Source organism: Spermophilus citellus (genome assembly GCF_964194105.1).
Source record: "Spermophilus citellus genome assembly, chromosome: 1".
Classification (NCBI taxonomy): domain Eukaryota; kingdom Metazoa; phylum Chordata; class Mammalia; order Rodentia; family Sciuridae; genus Spermophilus; species Spermophilus citellus.
Genome location: NC_138182.1, coordinates 145,107,993 through 145,128,475, shown reverse-complemented (window position 1 = coordinate 145,128,475; position 20,483 = coordinate 145,107,993). Strand labels below are relative to the sequence as shown.

The 20,483-nt window shown below is 43.8% G+C and overlaps 1 protein-coding gene across 1 annotated transcript in view; it reads left to right on the top strand.

Annotated features, from left to right (window-relative positions):
• Window positions 1–1,275: 1,275 nt before the first annotated feature.
• FSTL4 (follistatin like 4) overlaps window positions 1,276–20,483 on the top strand; it is a 408,859-nt gene continuing 389,651 nt past the window's right edge. Inside the window, exon 1 of the mRNA XM_081299417.1 lies at window positions 1,276–1,407. Coding sequence (XP_081155543.1) covers window positions 1,282–1,407 — 126 coding nt within the window. The 5' untranslated portion in view covers window positions 1,276–1,281. The remainder of the gene's footprint in view (window positions 1,408–20,483) is intronic.

Below are 20,483 nucleotides of genomic sequence, written 5' to 3'. Positions count from 1 at the left end.
AAAGCAAACATGAAGATGCAGCTCTATTTGGGTGTGGAAGGCAGCCAAAAGAAACCAAGATGTGACAGGAGTGTATTTGTTTACTGGCCCTAGCTACAGCACCAGTGATCCGGTGACAGCCCCTACCCCTTGTCTAGAGTAGGCATCCCCAAGGATGTTCCTTTCTCAAGCTCTAAAGTCTCACAAACACCCAGTTGTTTCTGACTCAGACACCTGCTCTGGCTTAGTCCTGGGCCAGGTCACACCAGGTGTTGGTCTCCAAAGAGCTCTGTGTCTTTCATCTCACCAGCTAGGATCAGGGTACAGGACATGTAATTAAGCACTAAATTGTGTGGTGCATGCGGAAATCAATAACCCCTCAAATTTCCTGGAGTAAGAGCTGTGGGTACTGTTTTGTGAGTTCTATGTGGGTCTGTCTTAGACAGATACTAAAATTATGGTTGGAATATATTCACAGTGAAAATCTCTTATTTAGAAAGTCCAGCTAATTGGACTAATTGCATAGTCCATGTCCTCATTATCCTATCACAGTGCTTACTTAGCACATGGTAGGAACTTAAACATTCTTGGTAGCCAATCCTTGGTTTTATCCATGTAATTATTTGATTAACTTGAATTGCCCATCTCTTTTCTTGAAGGTATTTAGACAATAATGTTAGAAAGGGAGTCTCAGGAAACACCTTAAAGATTATTGAAATTCTATTTTCATTCATTGCTTTTATTCAACTACAAACATTACTGGTTTTCAAACCAAAATATAGGAGCTTATGATGCCATTTTTGAAGCCCATCATCTTGTAAACTGAGGTGTAATCCCCAATCAAGTTGACACAGATTAACAGAATTCCTCATGAGCATTTTTTGAGCACTAATTGTGTGTGTAGTCCCAAATGCTTTCTGGGGAAACCGAGGCATGAACATGCCTGATGCAGGTAGTCAAGCTCTCTCTTTCTGGTTTGTTCTTATCCATGTAGTGGCAGATGGCATTTTCCAAATGGAACTCTACATACCCACTAGCATTTACAGAGTTCTGACTATGTGTGTGACACCAGCATCTTCGATTCTTACCCTATGAGGTACACAGTATTGCCGCCACTTTAGAGGTGAGAAAACTAAGGCACAGAACTCATGCATCTTCTCCAAAGTGGAACAGAAGGATTGGTGCTGGGCTTTAAACTCGGGTTAATCTGATTCTGAACATGTACTAACTCGTTGTGACTTGTTATGCATTCTGCAAAACTTAGTGCCAGACGTTTGTCATTTTCTCAACAGACTGAACAAAATGAAACCAGGAAGCTTTTGGCTGCATCTTACACTGCTTGGGTTCTCCCTGCCAGCTGCGCTGGGATGGATGGACCCAGGAACCAGCAGAAACCCGAACGTGGCTGTGAGGGAGTCACAAGCAGAGGTATGTTCAAACCACTGCTGACATGACATTGCCAGCTGATTGCTTTTCCATGTTATAGTATCTGATTTCCTTTCCACCTTTAGTTGAGATCAGTTAGAACACTGTGTGAATTAAAATTGCATTCCCTTTTTGGTGGTAGGGGACAGAAGGCGGCAACATGAATTGTGATGAAGACACGAGGCTTGTATCTCACACACTACAAATTCATTCCAAGCTGTAGTTAACATTGTTAGTCTTTCACAAAGACCCTCAAGAGAATGGCCGTTCTGTATATTTAATATAACTCTGAAAATGCAGACTAATTGGTGGAACACACCCATGCGAGCTAATGAAGTATTTGAATTATACAGTAGATTTTAAAAAGAAATGGATGACTTTTCAGGTATATAGATAAAAAGAACCAGGCTGAGAGAGAACTGGCAAGTCAAGATCCTAAGGGAGACTGGTTTAATGAACAGATAAGAATGATTAATGGCATGTTAGGTATATATAAATGATTCTAAAGTGCTTGAAAAACTTGTTCTTAAATACATCCCTAGAGGGTCTGGTTATATCACTAATTGCTTAGAGAACTGGTCTTAAGTACTGGAGAGGATTCATAAACTGCAACCTTGCCCTGCTCAGGGTAGTGGGCCCCATGAATTCATGGAGAGGTTCACAAGGATGCAGGTTTTCTTCAGAAAATGCCTTGTGTGTGCTAAACCTTATGAAATGACTTACACCTTTTCATTAAAACCACCTGGGATCTTCTGTATGCAGTGACAGATACTAATTCTCAGGGAGCTTTTTAGGCATTCTTACTTCCATTTTCTTACTTAATGCATGCCTGTCTCCTTTTTTCCATACTTATATCCTGTCCTGAGGAACAAGAAATAAAAAATACCTCGAAAAGTCAACATTGCCAGGGAGTGAATAACGGTACACAGTGTAGAGTAGGATGAATGCACTATTTGCTCAAACGATATGACTTCTCTTTCATTATTACTTAATTGTCATGCAATCCCCAAACTGCAAACCTTAGTCTTTGGGGAGCTTCAAAAGTAATTTAGCATACACTTTTCTTGCTGAGGTTGGTGTGGTGTGCTTTTGTGACCTGCTGATGATTAAATAGAAACACTATCTTTCCCATCTAAATCCACGAAGAACGCACCTTAATGCTCCTTTGAAAGAGTCTGGTGGCCTACGTGCAGGTGAGAACAGCTTTCCCATGTGGGAGGGGCTTCATCATTAGATTCCTGTTCCAGACAAAGAAAAAATGATCGCTGAAATCCTACAGTTACATGTGCAATAGTTTTTGTTTTGTTTCGTTTTTATTGTGGAGTAGTTAACAGCAAGGCAAACTTACAGAGAGGCTCAGGCTTCTTATAGTAAGGGCTCATTGGCTCACTGTCTTCAATCACTTATCTCAATTAAGAGTCAAGCCAATTAAGGTGGGATGTAGCTGGAGGTAAATGGAAGGTAAGTTAAAATCACCTCTAGGACCTTTTTCATCTGAGCTGTTTACACCTTAATACTTTGTGTACCAACCAGAACCAGCCACTGCTCCTCCTCCCAAGGAAGGAAGACTTTTATGTTAGGAGTATTTCTGTCCCTCAGCTCCAGTGGAGCTTCAAGGGAAGTGATGTCTCTTCCAAACGCAGGAACAACTGCCCTGTTGCTCATACTTCTTGGCTCTAGATTTCATTTTTGTGGTGTTTTAACTTCTACTCCTTGAGCCTGTTTCTATCCACGATGAATGCAGTGACGATAATGTAAATGGTCCTAGTACATAGGATGGTCTCTGTAAATGTTTAGCACCAGTGAGCAAGACATTTGTTTTAATGCATTTGGTCACGAATTATGCATGTTCCCCATGTCCTTTATTCACTAGGTTCCTGATGTGCCACCCTGTCCCTTCTTTCACATATTTGAGTCTTTCCCTGCTCCAAGGTAAATTCTGGTTCTTACCTTTTCTCTAGAAACTTCTTTGACTGCTCTTTGTCACATTTGGTCCCTTTTTTCTGAACTCTTGGTCCTTTTTCTCTTCTCTTCTTCCTTTGATATTTTTAGTTTAGCATGTGGATGAAGCCTGTCTTATTTATCTTTCCTTTTCCTCCCTGTGTCTAATAATTTTATGAGGAAAATAGAGGCTTCATGAATTCCAAAGTCAATCAAGGCTTAATGCAGCACTTGATCCTGGTCATGAGAGCTTCCAAAATTCAGACTAGACCATCAGGTCTTTAAGTGGGTGACCTGCCTCTTGCACCTGGCAGGTTTGTTTCTGGTGGGGACGAGAATGGTCTCCCTGGGCTGTGAGCTATTAGCATACCTATAACTCACTGTCCAGACCCAGTTATAGTCCTTAGGCAGTTTCCTCAGACAGCTTTATTTCCTAGAAGAATCAAAACCAGTGCTTCCTGAGACCTGAGACTCAAAATAAGTCAAAAAAAAAAAAAAACTTGACTTTTTTAGCAGTAAATATTGAAATGTTTCCACGAGTGTTTTCTTTCTGATAGGAGTTCCTCACAAAATATTCATTAAGATGTTTGAAGTACTTAGAAAGCATTAATAAGATTTGATTTGTCTTTAAAGTTATTATACCAATTACTTGAACGTCCTAAGGGTAAATAAGGATTAAATGACCAATGTGCGTGTGTTCGCATACTTTTAAAGCAGTTATAGCAAGTGTGAATTGTATTAAATTATTGTTTTATGTACAAAGACTGCAGCTGAAGTAGCTTCAAGGAGTTTATCATTTTACAGATGTAGATAAAAAGAAATGTAGCTGGGTGGAGTGCTTCTTTAATAAGAGCTGAGGAGGAGAACGTGGTTTCGAATACTAATACAATTCTGGAATCAGAGGAAACAATTCTGAGAGATGTAACTTATTGAAATTCTAAAATATCATTATATTCTCCTCCTTTCCCCAACACTCTGGCTAAGATTAATATACTGTAGGCTAAGCATCCCTAACCTGAAAATCTGAAATTTGACATGACATGTTGGTTGAGAGCCAACACCACACCACAAATGGAAAATTCTACACCTGACCTTGTGAGATACTTGTGGTCCAAATGCAGGTGCACTAAAAATACTGTATACAATTACTTCAGACTATATGTATAAAACAAATGAAATCCATGTTTAGACATGGATCCTGTACCCAAGATGTGTGTGTGTGTGTGTGTGTGTGTGTGTGTGTGTGTGTGCAAATATTAAAAAAAAAATTCAGGATCTGAAACAGTCTTGGTACCAGGTATTTCAGATAATGATACTGAACCTGTAGTAAAGCCAATATCAGAATTTTATATTTGGGGGAACCAAGGAACCAGGAAAACATGAGAAGTGATGTGGTGATACACACAGAGAGCTGGCCTACTCTTGAGAGGTAGGGATTTGTGGCAGGTCCCCTTGTCCCTGAGTGTTCCAGCACCAGTGTCTGACCCAGTTGCTGGGTGATCTTTAAATAATCTTACACACCCTTCTTGAATTTCACTTAACTTTTTCTACATGATTCTTGCCATGGGGTGTTGTTACGTACTAAGCAACTATAAATATAAATGCTAATATTTATTCCTCTTAAAATTGTTTTCTTCATATGTCTTGGGGCTTACAGACCAGTGCTTTGGGATCAGATGCCACATGTTTTCAATATTTGCAAACTTCCTCAAAGATTATAAGAGGTGTACATGCAAGGTGGTATCAGTTAACTTCAGTTATGGTTTGCCTACTTCCTAGACCACGTTCTCCTCCTCAACTTTTGGGGACATTTAACATCCAAACCATGAGGGGGTCAGCCTAAGAAAGCACTGGTCCTCCCCTGAGAGGCCAACCCTTTTTGCCGGTGTGGGCCCCAGACACAGTGCAGAGGTGCCACTTCTGTCCCTGCCAGGGCAGTTTCAAGTTGTTGGCTCCCTAAAGCTCTCAGACTTCTTCCTGCCTTGGTGGGGCATTCAGGTGTATATTAATCTTTAAAAAATATTTCTTTATTCTTATACATCTTATTGACTTTAAGAAAATGCTACCCATCCTTTCTAGCAAAGTCCTTCCTGGGATTCTTGGGGTAGAATTGCTGGTGGTCTGTGGGGTTTGAGGTCCACCCCTGAGTGTCTTGAATCACCCTTGAGCTCAGCCTGTCTATGGGCATGAAAAGAAGCTCCCTCCTGCCTGTTAACAGATGGGTTCATGCTGGGTGCTTGGTGTGCTCTTACATCTTACCTGCAGCTCTGGCCTGTAAGCATCTCTCATGTATTTCTGTAGTATTGCCTTTCCTAAGCATTACTGTATGGACCGGAGTACTGGACCCAAAGAGTACTGGATTCAAAGCCTTTCAGAGAATCTGAGACTCTGGGAGAGGTCCCTCAGCACGGGGTGGAATGGCTCTAGGGTTGCTAGATGCATCCTGTTCTTTAGGATCTGCATTATGACTTCAGGTGTGGTGCCCTGGCAGGGTCTTCTTCTTGGTCCCAGCACTTATCCATGGCTCTCTGCTGACTTTGTTTGGTGTCAGGGTATGTTAGACAGCTTTCTGTCATTGTGAAAAAATCCCTAGGAGAAATTTAAGGAGGAAACATTTATTTTGGCCCATGGTTTTAGAGGCTTCAGTTCATGGTCACTTGGCCCCCTGGACCATGGACTTGTGGTGAGGCAAAGCATCATGGCAGAGACTGAGGTGGATAGGGAGAATCTGGAATCCCAATATTCCCTCGGGGCGAGGGGCATGCACCCAATGACCTGCTTTCTCCAATAAGGCCCCATTCCTGAAGTTCTCATTGCCTCCCAATAGTGTCACCAGCTGGGGACCTTTAATCCATAAGCTTTTGGGGGACATTTAACATACAAAGCATGAGACAAGAAGAGAATTTTAGTTTCTCAGGTACAGTGGGGAGAGTGCCACCTCCCTGTTGCAGATGAGTACATCCGTCATTTTCAAGGTGAAAGATGATAGCAGATCCTTCCAAGGGTGTCCCTACTGACAGAGCTAGCATGTTCTGTGCCCTGCCCCAGTGTATCCTGAGTCTACCCCAGAGCCTAACAAACTTCAGCATGCTTGCCAGCTGCTTCGGTTCTTGTTACAGTACAGATTTTGAGCAGGTCCTAAGAATCTGCATTTCTCATAAGTTCCAGGTGATGCCAATACTTCCCATCCCAGGGAATGCTCAGCAGAAGAAAACCTTTAGAGAAGTCCCAGCCTCCTTCTCCCACGTGCACATGCAGGAAGGAGGACCCTAGTTGGGCTGACCTTGGCCCTTCAGCTTTTGTGAATGTGATGATGCTTGGTATGCTCAAGAAAGTGAGAAAAACAGGCAGGCTGTACTCTTGTTGCTAAATAGCTCAACAAGACTGAGGGAAGATGGTAGGTGAAGAGAAAGGTAAAAAAACTTAAGCCCCCTGGGTTCCATAGTCATTTTCCCCTATTTTTCAAGCAGGTATACAGGTCATCTTGGATCTCTGAACCTAGTGCTCCTTATTGGCTGGTCTTTGGGTAATTTTAAATCTCAAGGGAGGTAACTCTAAATGATGAGGGTTGCAGCCCATGCTACAGGGCACTCACAATACACACCCACCATAGTACCCAACTCTTTGTGCCCAGGCTCGGCCAGGCTCTTCGGAGATCACCATGTCTGGTGGTCTTGTTTTTAGGTCTCATTTTATTCTTGGGCAGAGGAAGTTACAATCTTACATTTTTTGTGTTGGATATTTCTCCTTTATCTCTGTTCCCAACAGGCCCTTCCAAACTTTGTACCAGTTAGCAGACTGTGTGTTATTTTAGTATTTTGAGATCATAGTTGACAGAGTTTTAATTGGCCTTGAAAAATTCTGTGACCCAGGAAAATAAGCATTATGAGTTCACAGAAAAGCATTATTTTTCTTCCTCTAAATTTAGCATTTACTCGTCTAACTATTTATGCCTCTGCTGCTAAATAATCCATCTCCTTTAGGAAGCTTCCCAGACTCCTAATCAGGACATCAGGGCCTGCGTGGATGATGGGGCTACAATCTCCATTTGTCAGAGAGTGGGGAGCATCAGATCTGCCAAGCCCCAATCATCTGCTTGATTTATCCCCCGTGACTTGTGGGTGATGGCTGTGCTTCCCATTTAGAGAGAAGCAAATGTCACATTGTATCAGACAGACTCTAACAGGCCCCCACTGGTGGGCTCGGCTTTTCGTCCTATCAGACCACAGCTGTTGTCCTTCTGCCTCTGCTGCTGTGGTCTCTGTTATGAGGCTCCTGGGCCTTGTCTTGTCACTAGCCATGTAGGAGGTGGAGGCTACTGGCTCCAGAAATGGAGGACATGGGATGATGTGCTCTCAGTGGGTGACACCTGAGGAGAGTACAGGGGGGTGTTGGCACATTAGTATTGGGTGGAGGAAGCTAAGTGGCTGAGAAGCCATCTGACTGGGCCTCAGTTTCTGGGAAGGTGACCATGTGCCTTTCAGCCTGAGGCATTCCCAAAGGCCTGGCGCACCCACAACCCCAGCTGTGTCCTTCTAATAAAAAGCAGCTTAGCTTTACTCCTCCCGGGATAGGAAAACTAGGAGCGATGCTGGTGGCTTATGGGGCTCAGGTCTTCCCTCAACCCAAGGGTTTGTTGCAGCCTGACTCTGCCCAGGGAAGGAGCAGGCAGAACCAGTGTGGATGGCAGGCTGGTGTTGGAAGGTGGTGGGGAGGGGGGCAGGGGGGTGCACCATGTGAGAGAGTTCTCTCCCCTTGGCTGTGGGGGTTCTGGGTGACGGCTGTGGCCACAACTCGAGATGGAGCCCTTAGTTTTTCTTGTTCCTCTGCTTTCCAAGAAGGCCTTGCGTCCAAACCAAAATCCTTCTGGAAGTCTTAGCCAGATGAAAGCTGCCATTGTGGCCTTTGTTAAAGTGCTTGAAAGTTTGAGTTTTCATATTATTTGGGGTCTGGATTGTGAGAGAAAGAGAGAGGAGTGTGGTGTGTGTGTGAGTGTGTGTGAGTTGCAAAGGGAATTTATCCTGCCAAGTGGCTCTGGGAACCACCCCTGCTGGTCCATGTACCACCTGTTTGGGAAACATCCAGTCTCTGAGGGGACAGGTACTACAATGACCACTCACGCTTCACCCCTGGTGAGGGCCTGGACCTCCAGAACTCCGCCTGCTCTTCTGATGCAGATCCTCTCCCCGCTCTGCTCAGATTCCTCTGTGCTTTTGGTGGCTGCTCGGCTGCTGGTTGGCTTGCTCCTGCCACAGTGCCTGACACGGGAAGCTCTGCAGCTCTAGGGAGAAGTGGCTGCTGTGTCCTCCCCTCCTGGTGACCCTCACCCTGGATGTTCTATGTGCCCACCTTCTCCTCCAGGCTATTGGTTATCATTTTCAACAAGGCCCTAGCTGGCTTTTCCTGCTGAGACTGAATCCCCTACTATACAAGCTGCCTGCCCACCCAAGGAGTCCCCAGCACTGCCTTGGCCTCAGGGTACCCTCAAGTCACAGAGCCAGTGGCTCACATCTGCTTCTTCCTTTGCCGTGTGTGGCTGAGGGTCACTTCCTGTCTACACAGGTTAGCCATGAGTCAAATGAGGGCTTAAGAGCCCCATTTTCAGAGATATCACAATGACTAATATGTGTGCGTGGGGTGCCTGATACAGAGTGGTGCTCAGAATATGGTGGTCAGAGCTGCGGTTTTGTGTCTATAATTTAGAACCCCTATAAGTACCCTTCAAGATCCAATCCATAATGTAAGTGAACCATTTTTTTTAATCATTTATTTTGGTATCATGTAGAGTTTAGGCAGGTTTCTTACAGAAGAAACCCCAGGGGAAGATATCCTTCCCAATCTCGTTACTGAAGTAGTAGAGGCTGAAAAAGTCCTATGGGCCATGTGGAGGGACAGGGCAGGACCCCTGACTCAGTTGCTTTTCCTTTAGTGATATGTGAGGCCCACCTGGCTTTGGTTGTTCCTCTGGGAAGAGGCCATCATCGTTACTGTAGGTACATAGGACCATTGCCGAGATCATGAACCCAGAGAGAGAATTGTGACATACAACAGTCAGAATGCTCTATTGTGCTTAGAATTTTCAGGGTCAGTGGAAGTAGCTCTTGACCCCTAACAAAGGGATGGGAAGGCTAGAGGGTGGCACGAACAGCCCTTCTGAAGTGTCATTTAGTAGATATGAGACTCCTGATGGCTTTTCTTCATGCTAGTCTTAGGATTACTTCTAAGCATGTTCAAGCCCTGCTGCCACTTAAAGCTTGCTTCTTAAAGAAAGCAGAACCATTCTCCTCTTATCCTTTCTAGCCTTACATTTAAAACACGCTTGAAGACTCTCCCCAGAAAAGACCTCAAGTTATGTGGTTCTTGTTGAGGCCACTTTTGGTGCATCCATTTTAGGCAGATAGACTTCCACGTGGGGGATGCTGGGAGATGTCACACAACAGGGACCACCAGGCGAATGTTCCAATCGGAGTGCTGCTAAATTATGCCCCTTGGTGCCTCCTCTTCCTCCTCCGCTCTCTTCTGTTTGGTTGTCACATATGCTGCTCTTTTCACATTAGCATGTGGCGATGAAGAATGGGCTCCTCTGCTTTGTGCTTGGGTGGTTTAGGATTATGTCTTTGTGTCCCAATGCAGAACTTCTGTTCTGACCTCTCATAACCTGCCGAGATGGGTCTCTGAGCAGGCCAGCTGGAGACACCTAGTGTCTTAAATCTTAGAGATCAACAGATCTCCATTGAGTACCCGGCTGTGTGCTCCAGCCCTGTCCTAAGCTTAGCCACGTGATTAAGGAGAGATTGGATCTTTGATTCCCTTCTGGGAGCTTGAGGACCACTCGGTGTGAGGGTTAGATGGAGGGGGGCGGTGATCAGCTGTTGCAGAATGGATTCTGAGTTATCAGGAGGGATTAAACAGCTATGTTAATGATCTTCCTAATACAGAAAAGATATAATGACTAAATTAAGGGTTCAACTTTAGCCCAAAGAAAATTAGGTCTATTTATTGAGTAATAAAGGAAGAAGTAGCCCCTGCCTCCCCCCCCCCCCAGCTCTTCCCAGCATAGGGTGTTTATTATCCAAGTCTAGCTAACCCCCTCCTCAGGACACAAGGGTCTAAGGGCAGATCTAGTGTCACAATTTTGTCCTGGCCCAGGACTCAGCTGGTCTGAAGCCCTCAGAGAATGTGTTGGGGCTGGATGAAGCTAGGATCTCTTGAGTGTCATCTGGGATACTTCCAGATGCAGGAGTCCTTGTGGATATTCCAGTCACCTCTCTTGACCCCAGGACTTGTCCACCAGGGCCTGAACCCCTCTGGGTCCACTCTTCTAAGGTGGTTCCATCCGGTAGGACTGTGTCCTTCAGTAACTTCTAAATCCTACTCAGGGAATTTGGACAGGTGGTAGGAATGGCCATTCATAACTGCTATATCATCTTGCTTTGGGTACTGCAATATGTCCTGTTACACCTAGCGACCCAAACTCCTACTGGAGGTCCAATCCCTTGCTGTAGGAATCCCACCTTGAGCCAGGTGTCCATCCTGATCCAATTGGTTGTAGTCATTTTTCAGTAATTCTTGGGAACAAAAACCCTTCTAAGGCCAGGCTTACTAGCACAGAATGATCTGTGATTCATTATACATTCTAGATGTAAATGTGTATAGATTTAAATCTAAACTCTTTTAAATGTTCTTGTATTTTGAGTAAAGATTATCATGAGCTATATTCTACAGGAAGTTCCTGTCCGTGGGCTGATAGTTCATTGTGGGATTTTGAGAAAGAAGAAGAAGCCATTTCAAGCTTTAAGAAATCACCTCTATACTTGCACCCGGAGAGCTGCTAAGACAGCACAGTGCATTCGGTTAGCTGTGAGCGAGAATGGGAGCAGATGTGCTGGGTGGGGGTAGATTGCTAAGGACCCTCTTGGAGATGGAGGGCCTTGGAGAGGGTGTCTGGGATCTGGGTGGGCTTAGTATTTATTTAAGGAGGAGGAACCCTTCTAGTTAGAGGTTTGGGTGTCCAAAGACCTTGCCAACTGAGGGGGACAGAACAGATTGGCCTAGCCAGGGTGGTTATTTGGGCCTATTGTCCAGTGACCCACTAGAGACCCTTTGGTGGCCAGGAGAAGAATCACCTGATAAGATGGTGGTGTACAAAGAAAGGGTTATCATTAGGTCATGGATATTCATCCAGAAATAAGCACAGGATGCCCTAGGATGCTGGGGGCATAGAGTGATTGGCAGCCTTCTCTCATTTCCCTTCTGTTGAGTGGCACCATCTCTCTCCTCCATTTCTCTCTCTCCTCTGGCTGTTCTCTCTGCAGACTGGCCTCTCCACAAAGCTGTGAGGCCTATCTGGCTGCCTCAGTGTATTATGTAGTTGGTGGCCTTGGCCCTGCTATTGCATGAACTTACAGCTCTGGGCCCTAGACTGTCTTTCTGGAGGTCTGGTCTGTGTGCTTAAGAGAGAGAAAGATGTCAGCTCTGGTCCAGTTGCCTGTGGCTAGGGGCAAGTTCTGACATGTCAGGTGTCACTTGGGGGCTTGGAGGAGAGAATGTGAGTAAGGGCTGGGGCAGCTTTGGTGGAGGGTGAGAGAAAATACTGTGGGTGGTGGACAGCTAGTGAGGCTGAAGAATAGCCTCAAGTCTCTAAAAAAGGGAGAAATGTACACTAAGCCATTAGGACAGGTACTTTAAGAAATGGAATTTTCAGTCCTTTCAAACTAGAACTGGAGTGGGTGTAGGCTCTGGAAGGAAGGAAATGTGGGCATTTCATCTTCGCGCTTTGCTTTGCTGGCCATCTTTCTCTAGCTGTCTCGTTAGTATCCTCACTACACTGTCACCTCACCTGGTCTGCCTGCAGCTGGACAGTTTAGATGGCCAATATACTCATCCCCAGGACACTTTAGCAGATAGGTCAAGCCTAGCCTCCTCTGCAGGCTGACTTGAGTCTTGCCAATCACCATTAATTCTCCCCTGCACTTATCCTGGTGCCTAACATCCTGTCTCCAGGGTCTGTGCTAGATTTTGCATGCTATATTTTCCCCAAGAAGCACATACTGAAAATTTCAACCCCAATACAACAGTGTTGGGAGGTGGGGCCTAATGGGAGGTGTTTAGGTCATGAATGGATCAATGCCGACGATAAAAGGCTTGAATATTTGAGCTCACTCTCCTGCTTTCTTACACCCTGTCTTTGCTCTTCCACTATGAGATGATGAGTAAGAAGGCACTCTCTAGACCATAGCCTCTCCATCTTTGACTTCCCAGCCTTCAAAAGTGTGAGCCAATATGTGTGTGTTTCTTATAAGTTTCCCAATCTCAGGTGTCTGTTATAGCAGCACAAAGCAAACTTAGACAGCTTGTGTCCATGTCCTACCCATAAGATTGACTAAAAGGGAATAAGCTTTGATGATCAGATGTGGCTGTGTCATCCAGAGCCACATATGCTGGTTCTACTGGGAACTCCTTAGTGCAGCTGATTTGGGGTTACATTGTTATTGAGAAGAAAGAAACAGTACACAGGAGGGGAGTTGTAAGTTGACTGTATTGCCTCTTAGAGAGTCCACCAGGAATCTAGCAGCAGTATTGCAGTGGAACTGTTGTGGGGTGATTGGCCGCCCCCCACCAGGAAAGATGAGATGGAATAGATGCTCCCTCATCTCTGAGGCTCAGCCCTGCTCCTAACAAGGTGCGAAGTCTTGTTCCATGAGGAACTTGGTTTTTGCTGTGGCATCTGTATATATGGCATCTATCTAGCCAAGAGTTAGAGAGCATAGGGCCACCTCTAGGTTGGGGATGACAGGGGAGTGGCCTCTGGAGTTCAGGGCTAGGGACCTTAATGGTTCTCCTTATCCTTTGTTTCTGTGCCCAGTGCCAGAGACACCATGCTTGGGTGTACCCAGCATTACCCAAGGGCTATCTGTTTGAGAACCACTGGGTTAGCTATAGAGGAAATGAAGACACAAGACCAGTCTCAAGGAGAGAGTTGGTTCAGGCTGTGGGGACAAAGTATCTATGTGCTTTTGCCCTAAGCACAAGGCCTCTCCTGGGAGCTGTAGGTGGCCAAGGCTGAGGTGTTTCTCCAACCAGCAGTGACACCGCATGCTCTCTGCCTGTTGCTTCATTCTGTCCTCTACACAATCATAGAGGCACTGCCCCAATCTCATCCTCAGATGAGGAAACCAAAGCTTATGGAGTCTCCCACCTAAGGCCCAGAGAGAGGATAGGGAAGAAAGCTGCCATTCTTCTCTGGATCCTCAGATGGGCCAGGTACCAAGTAAATATCAGCCCACCTCTGCTAACCACTGGGGCCTTTCTTCCTTATGCTTCTGTTATAAAAGAAAATTGGAAAAGACCCTTATTGTGCCTTCGAGGCTTTTTAATTAAATATAACTCATTTAATTTAAACTCCTTTAAGTTCCATTTTTAATATAAGTGTTATAGTGGCACAATGAAAGTGCCTTCTAATCAAAGCATGGGGGGTATCTCCTCATACATCAGCAGATGCCCTTGGGTGCCCATACCAATTATTTAGTCAGACAACAATCAAAAATCACCAAGTCCTGAGGATAAGTCATGCATGGTGGAAGTGTGGGAGCCCGAAGGAGTCAGAGCTAATTCCAGGGGCTGTGAGGCTGAAGGAGGGGCATGTCAGGAGGGCTCAGCACAGCACTCGACAGATGAAGCTAGAGAAGAAGGCTTGCTTGGTGGCAAGAGGGACTAAACTCTCCTGAACAGATGAATGCCATGCTCCTACCTGAGCATGACCAGTTCCATCTCCTCCCCTCTCCAGCAGTGGCCTTAGAAACAGCAGTGTCTACTCGCTGAACGCTTACCCATGCAGGATGCTGCCCAGCCTGGCCTGCAGTGGATGGCCCCAGCTGGTTCACCTTCTCCCCCAGCACTCCTGGACTCTAGAATGTTTTGTATGTTTATATCACATCATCTCCATCGACACCCTCACTCCATGTGCAAAAACAAGACCAGGGAAAGAGACTCCAAGCAGAGGACTGTGCCTGAGGGCAGCGTTTCTTCGTTGTTGTTTTTTTTTTTTGTTTTTGTTTTTGGTTTTTTTGTTGTTGTTGTTTTGTCTTTTAATTTTCTAGGCACAGGATATTTTCAACCTCACCCTGGGCTCAACATCTGGCAGAAAGAAAACCAAGTGGCAGATTAGAGTATTATGTAAAACAGGTTGATGTTGTTATGTCATCCATTAGATGGTACCTGGAGGGGATCACAAATAATTAAAACACTAACTCCTGTCCTTTCCTCTCCAGGGATATCTGACCTTGCCCTTCTCCCTGCCCCCTGACACCTGCAAAGCAGCCTTGATTTCCTTAGGGAGTACAGACTGTTAGAACATAGCCAGCACAGATGAGAGGCTTGCTAGTTGGGCAGGACAGCTAGTGGACATGACACATCACAGGGTGTCCCTGGGTTTCTGTGGAAACTTACCTATAAAAGGAAAAGTATAGACAATCAGTCTTCAGGGACGGTCAGTTTGTCCCATGAGCCTCATGAAAAATTTGACACACCCTAGTATTCTTACCAGGAGGTCTTTAAATGATCTGATCTCATCCTGGCAATGAGATGTGTGCTTAGGGCCCCTAGGAGGAGACAGTGGAGGTATGGACCACAATGGGGTGGAGTGGAGAAGTGCTCGAGGCTACAGACCAGCTCTGTGTGGTGAGTAGCTCTGCACAGGATAGCCTCTGTTCCATCAAGCCCTGCTAGTGTTGGTGGAAATGATGACACATGAAAGAAGTGGTCCCTTGTGCTACTAGATTCCCCAGCTGCTAACAGTTAATGATAGTCCCCGCGATGGTCATTACTTCTTCTGAGGGACAGTGTGGGTTACTTTCCAAATCAAAAAGTTTATTAGTTTTTAATTTGTCGGGTTGTCAGAGAGAGATAAATGTGAAGCGCCCTCTTTCCTTCAGAGTCCTTCGGTTTCGCTGTGTGCGTGTGATGATGTTCAACAATGCGAGGGATCAATAGGTTATTGACATTTACTCCATAAATGCAAGTTGGTGTCCTCTTGTATTGTCACTTTTGTAGATTTGCTGCACAAATCTGCCTTAAATTCAGAATTAACTTTTCTTCTTTAATTGTAATATAAAGCTTTAAGTAATATCAATAATTTACAATTACTCAATCTTCATTTTTAATTTATTATTTACTTTTTAAAATGAGAAAACTAACATCCCAATCTTATTCAGAAAGGCCTTGAAAATATCCCCATTTTTTTTTATATCTGATATTTGGAAATCCCATTGATTCCATTTCTGTTTAGTGTCACATCTTTCTCCTTCACTGATCACTCTCTGATCCTCACCAGAAAGCCCTGGCCAGAGCATCTGTAGACTTTGCTTATGTTTCTGAGACAGATCCCAGTTACGGGGCCATCTATCTGCCCATTTCACAGATGTATAAACTGAAGTCGGAGGTATCTGAGTGACTGCCTCATGGTGCAGCCAAGGGAGCAGCTACTAATAAAACTAATTATTCAGACCCACTGGAGGGTCGGCTTCAAGCTCCCTCACAGACATAATAAAACTTAATGTTTTTCAGTTGAGCCCACAGGGATGCTATTGATGGTTTTGTCATGGTGACTTTTAAAAAAATAGTCAAGTGGAGGAATACCTTAATAGTAAAAGAGATTACTTTGATAGTTTTTAAAAAATCATCTAGACATGATCTTTTTTGTCTCAATAAATCTCCCTTCAAACTTTCTAGCTTACTTTAGACATCCCAGTCCTGCATGAGCTCTGGATTCCTTACATTGATCCATTTGTGGTTAGATTGGAAATAGGAGGCACACAAAACTTGTGCATCATGCCCTTTGAGTCTGAGCATCAGTGTTGGAAAATCACACTTGCTCTGCCTATGTGGCCCTTCCCAGCCCTCCCTGGTTCAGTTCTTAGTCGTCTGTGATAGTATGATAAGCACAGGAGGTATTAATTGATTGAGCAGCATGTTTCAGGGCTGATTGACAGATGCCAGGGCCCATTGTATGTGGAACTTTTCTCAGTTATCTAAGCACATGAAGGTTCATATTTTCAACTTTACCCCATCCTCCTTGATCTGTCTTTAACACAGTGAGCCAATGGACCTGGAGAATACCGATCTGTCCCTAACCCCAGAGAGCTGCTAGGGCCTCTGAGGCTTCTCTCTGAGAGGCAGGAGGTGAACACTGACGTTTCTCAGCAGCGAGCCTCTACTGAACACTTGCCGAAGGCTACGCATGACTGGAATGAGCCACATTTGTTCAGCTTCTCCCCCAGAATATTCTCTTCCTTGCTTGGTTCTCTCTGGCTAGCCCTGAGTTTAGGAGCAATCCTCCAACCTTCTCTATCACCCGCCTCTGAGGACTGAGACATGATGTACTGGGAAATCTATCAACTCACTGGTTTTGCTTCTGCCTTTAACTCAGCCCTACAAATGAGATAACATGTACAAAATGCTTGCTGTGTGCTCAGTGAGTGGGAGCTGGTAATGGAATACATGCCACAGAAGGCGTCACTTTATTTAGCTGTATTCTGTCAGTCCAAGTGAAGAGTTTAATTGCAGAATGGTGTCTTGCGAGCAAAAATGAAAGTAGCTGGAGTTAAGTTTTTAAAATTCAAATGAATAAATGGAAAAATTGTACAGAGGCTTGTTAAAGAAGCATTAGTTTTTAAAAGAGCATTCAGATATGAACAACTTAGAAGTTGGATGTCAGAATTTCAGTAGGAATGGGGCTGTTAGCAAAGCTTGCTCTCCTCTGTACTCAGTGGTTTCTAAACTGAGTGTGTGAGCTTCCCTTTGTAGCATGGGAAGTTGAGACCTGAGGAATCCTGGAGCCAGGAACTCCCTCTGCTCCTTGCTGCTGGACAGAGGCCCGTCATCAGGGACCACCTTGAAGGCACTGGCATGGGGACCTATGCAGCCCTGGCCTGTCCATGGCAGGCTCAGCTTTGCTCAGTCTGCACCGACCTGGCCATATTGAGCCTCACTGAGCTTACTGTTTCATTTCTTTCTTTCTTTCTTTTGCATGGATACTTTTGAATCCCCACTTTTTCCAACCCATATAACCAACATTTTCCCAGAAGTCACTGCTTCCCCATAATTCTCTAAGGGACAGTGAGACTCTTCCCCCCATCAGGGATGGCTGGGAACATGGATGAGAAGTTGTAACGATGGACTGGGGAAGGCTCCACCACCCTTTCCCTGGGCCCAAAGTGGACGCTGGAAGGCTCTAGGGATGGCATTTGAGGATCTGCCATTCAAACTCTTACAGTAGCTCTTGAACTGCTTTTTGGTAGCTGAGAATTTGCAATAGACTTTTGGATTATGAAAAATATTACTCAGCATTCACATTATATTGATTCAAAAATAAAGATTATGCTGTTCAACTGCACAGTAAAATAGAGCTTTATGGAATGGTAATTTTTTACTTAAGTTCTTCTACATTATAGTGGGAGATAATGGATTCAGGAAGGGTACAATGAGGAATAAAGCTGTTGTATTGTATTGGTTAAATGACATTTAAAATTATTTGGCTGTCAAATTCTTGGAAAGGTTATGAACAGTGAATGAAAAATCTAAAATTAATTCCTTACTTGAAGAAAGTATGATTTATACCATAATAAAATTAGATTTTTAGTTAAAGAAATTTAGTCGTTAAGTAATGCCCATACGCTAACTCTCATTTATAACCATCTGGGTTGAAGCTTCTGTAGAAAATAATTTCTTCCTTAGGCAATGCATCCGGGGCCTTGGTGTCATTTATGTCAATGAATTTCATTCTGTATTTCTGCTTAGCTTTTAGGGAGTTGCTTTTTCAAGTACTGGAAAGATGGATTCTTATTTAGCCTTAACAATTGAGGGAATCATTGAACTTATTTACCTCCCCACATGGTCTTATCTTTCTCCTTTAGTTATTTTCATTAATGATCATCATGGTGAGGATGGGTAATGTCTGAGAACTGTGCGTGCCAGACACCTGCTAGGCTTGGTACAGGCTTATTTTTATTTCATTTAATCATCACAACTGCTCTATGAGGAATGAACTCTTCCTATATGAATTTTACATGCACAAACTGAGGCTGAAGACAGTTAAATCATTTAACTAAGGTGAGAACCACATAGCTGGTGAGACAAGCCTCCATGCAGACTGGATCCTTCTGATTTCGGAGACCCAACTCTTAATCTCTGTCCTATTTTTCATGAGTGTCAATCACTTTCTTTGAGGCAGAAGAATGTGGGGCTAGGACTTCAGAAACTAGGTCCTGGCTGGGCTATTTCCTTCTCATGTAATACTCAATAGAACTGTCTCAGTCCATGTTCTGTTGCTACAACAGAATACCTGAGACTGGGTCATTTATAACTGCTTTCTGCAGTTCTGAAGGCTGGGAAGTTCAAGAATATGGTGCCAGCAATTGGAAAGGGCCTTCTCTCTTTGTCACGACAGAGCATCACATAGACAGGAATTGCATGCTCTAGACAGAAAAAAAAATCGAACCAAACTTATCTTTGTGTCATTAGTCTGTTCACATGATAATTAACCCATTCCCATGGTAACATGCTTGATCCATGACCTTAACACTTCTCAGAAGTTCCACCTCTTTATACTGTCACAGTGACAATTAAACTTCAACATGAGTTTTGGAGGGGACATTCAAACCATAGCAAGAACTTTCTGGATCTATACATTAGGGACTGAGGGTTCTTTCCTCTATTCAACAAACTTCTAGTGCATACTCTTGGGTACTTTGTCTCATTTTATTTTTAAATTTTTTATTGAAGCATATCAAATAAAAAAGTGTACATCTCTCAAGTGCAGAGCTCAATTAACTTTTATGAATCGAACACATACAGAACATTCCCAACATCCCCGAAGCCACCCTGTACCTCTCAGCCATTAACCCCCCCTAAGGTTAACCACTAATCTATCACCAGAGATTCTTCTTTCTGAAACTAATAAAAATAAAATCTTAAAATTGTGCTCTGCTGTGTCTGCCTTCTTTCTTTCACCAATCATGCCCAAAATTCTTTCAAGTCATTGCATATTGCAGAATTCATTCTTTTGCATTGCCGTCAAGTTTTCTTGTATGGATCTGTCACCATTTGGGTTGTTCCCTGTTCTTGGCTGTTGACCCCAGGCTCTGATCAGCATTCTCATACATGCATTTTCATGCTAACATGAACGTACTTCTGTTGGACATATACCTAGGAGTGGAACGGTTGGATCAGGAAAGCGAGTCACAATAGTTATTTTAACAGAATTTAATATCAGGAATTAGCTTAAAGGATACTGAAGGATTAAAAAGGCGAAAAGGGACACCCTGAGATAACCAAGTATAATACCTGCAGGAAGCCACTCTTGTCTCCAGGCAAGGAGGCACATGGAACTCAGGCTTGGACCAACGAGTAAGGTCCTACCAGTGCTGGTCATCTGAGAGTAGGAAAATTATAGTTGCTCTGTATTTTTGTAAACATTTCCTTTCATCATTTTAAAAATACTATGAGTGCTGTGGTAGAGAATAGAGTCCTCTTGCGGTTTGAACTTGTGAAGTGCCTGTTCAAATCTTTTGCTTATTTTTCAGTTGGGTTATTTGTCTTTTTCTTATTGATTCGTGGGAGTACTTTGTATATTCTGAGTGAGTCCTTTATCAGACAGATGGACTGCAATTATATTCCCTTAATGACTTGCCTTTTCACTGTTTTAATTGTATCTTTTAATGAACAGAAGTCTCAATTTTAGCAAATATCATTCTTTTCCTTAATGGTTCTGCTTTCACATCCTATTTAAGACATTTTCACCCATTGAAGGTCATGGAGATGCTCTCTTATGACACCATCCCAATGCTTTATTGTTTTACCTCTCACCTTTAGATCTACAATTCATCTGGAAGTGATTAATAGAGTGTGGTAAGGGAGGTGGTTGGGTTGAGGTTCTTTTTTTTTCCCCTCTGATGTCCAATTGATCTAGTTGCCAGCTGTTGAAAAATCATTTTACCCCACTAAATTTCCCTGACACCAGAAACTGAATATGCATGGTTTGTTGCTTATCTCTTTCTTAGGGATTTATTCGGTTATTAATCTTTTCAAAAGACCAACTTTTTAATGGTGCAGTCCTCCCATTTTATTGATTTCTGCATCTA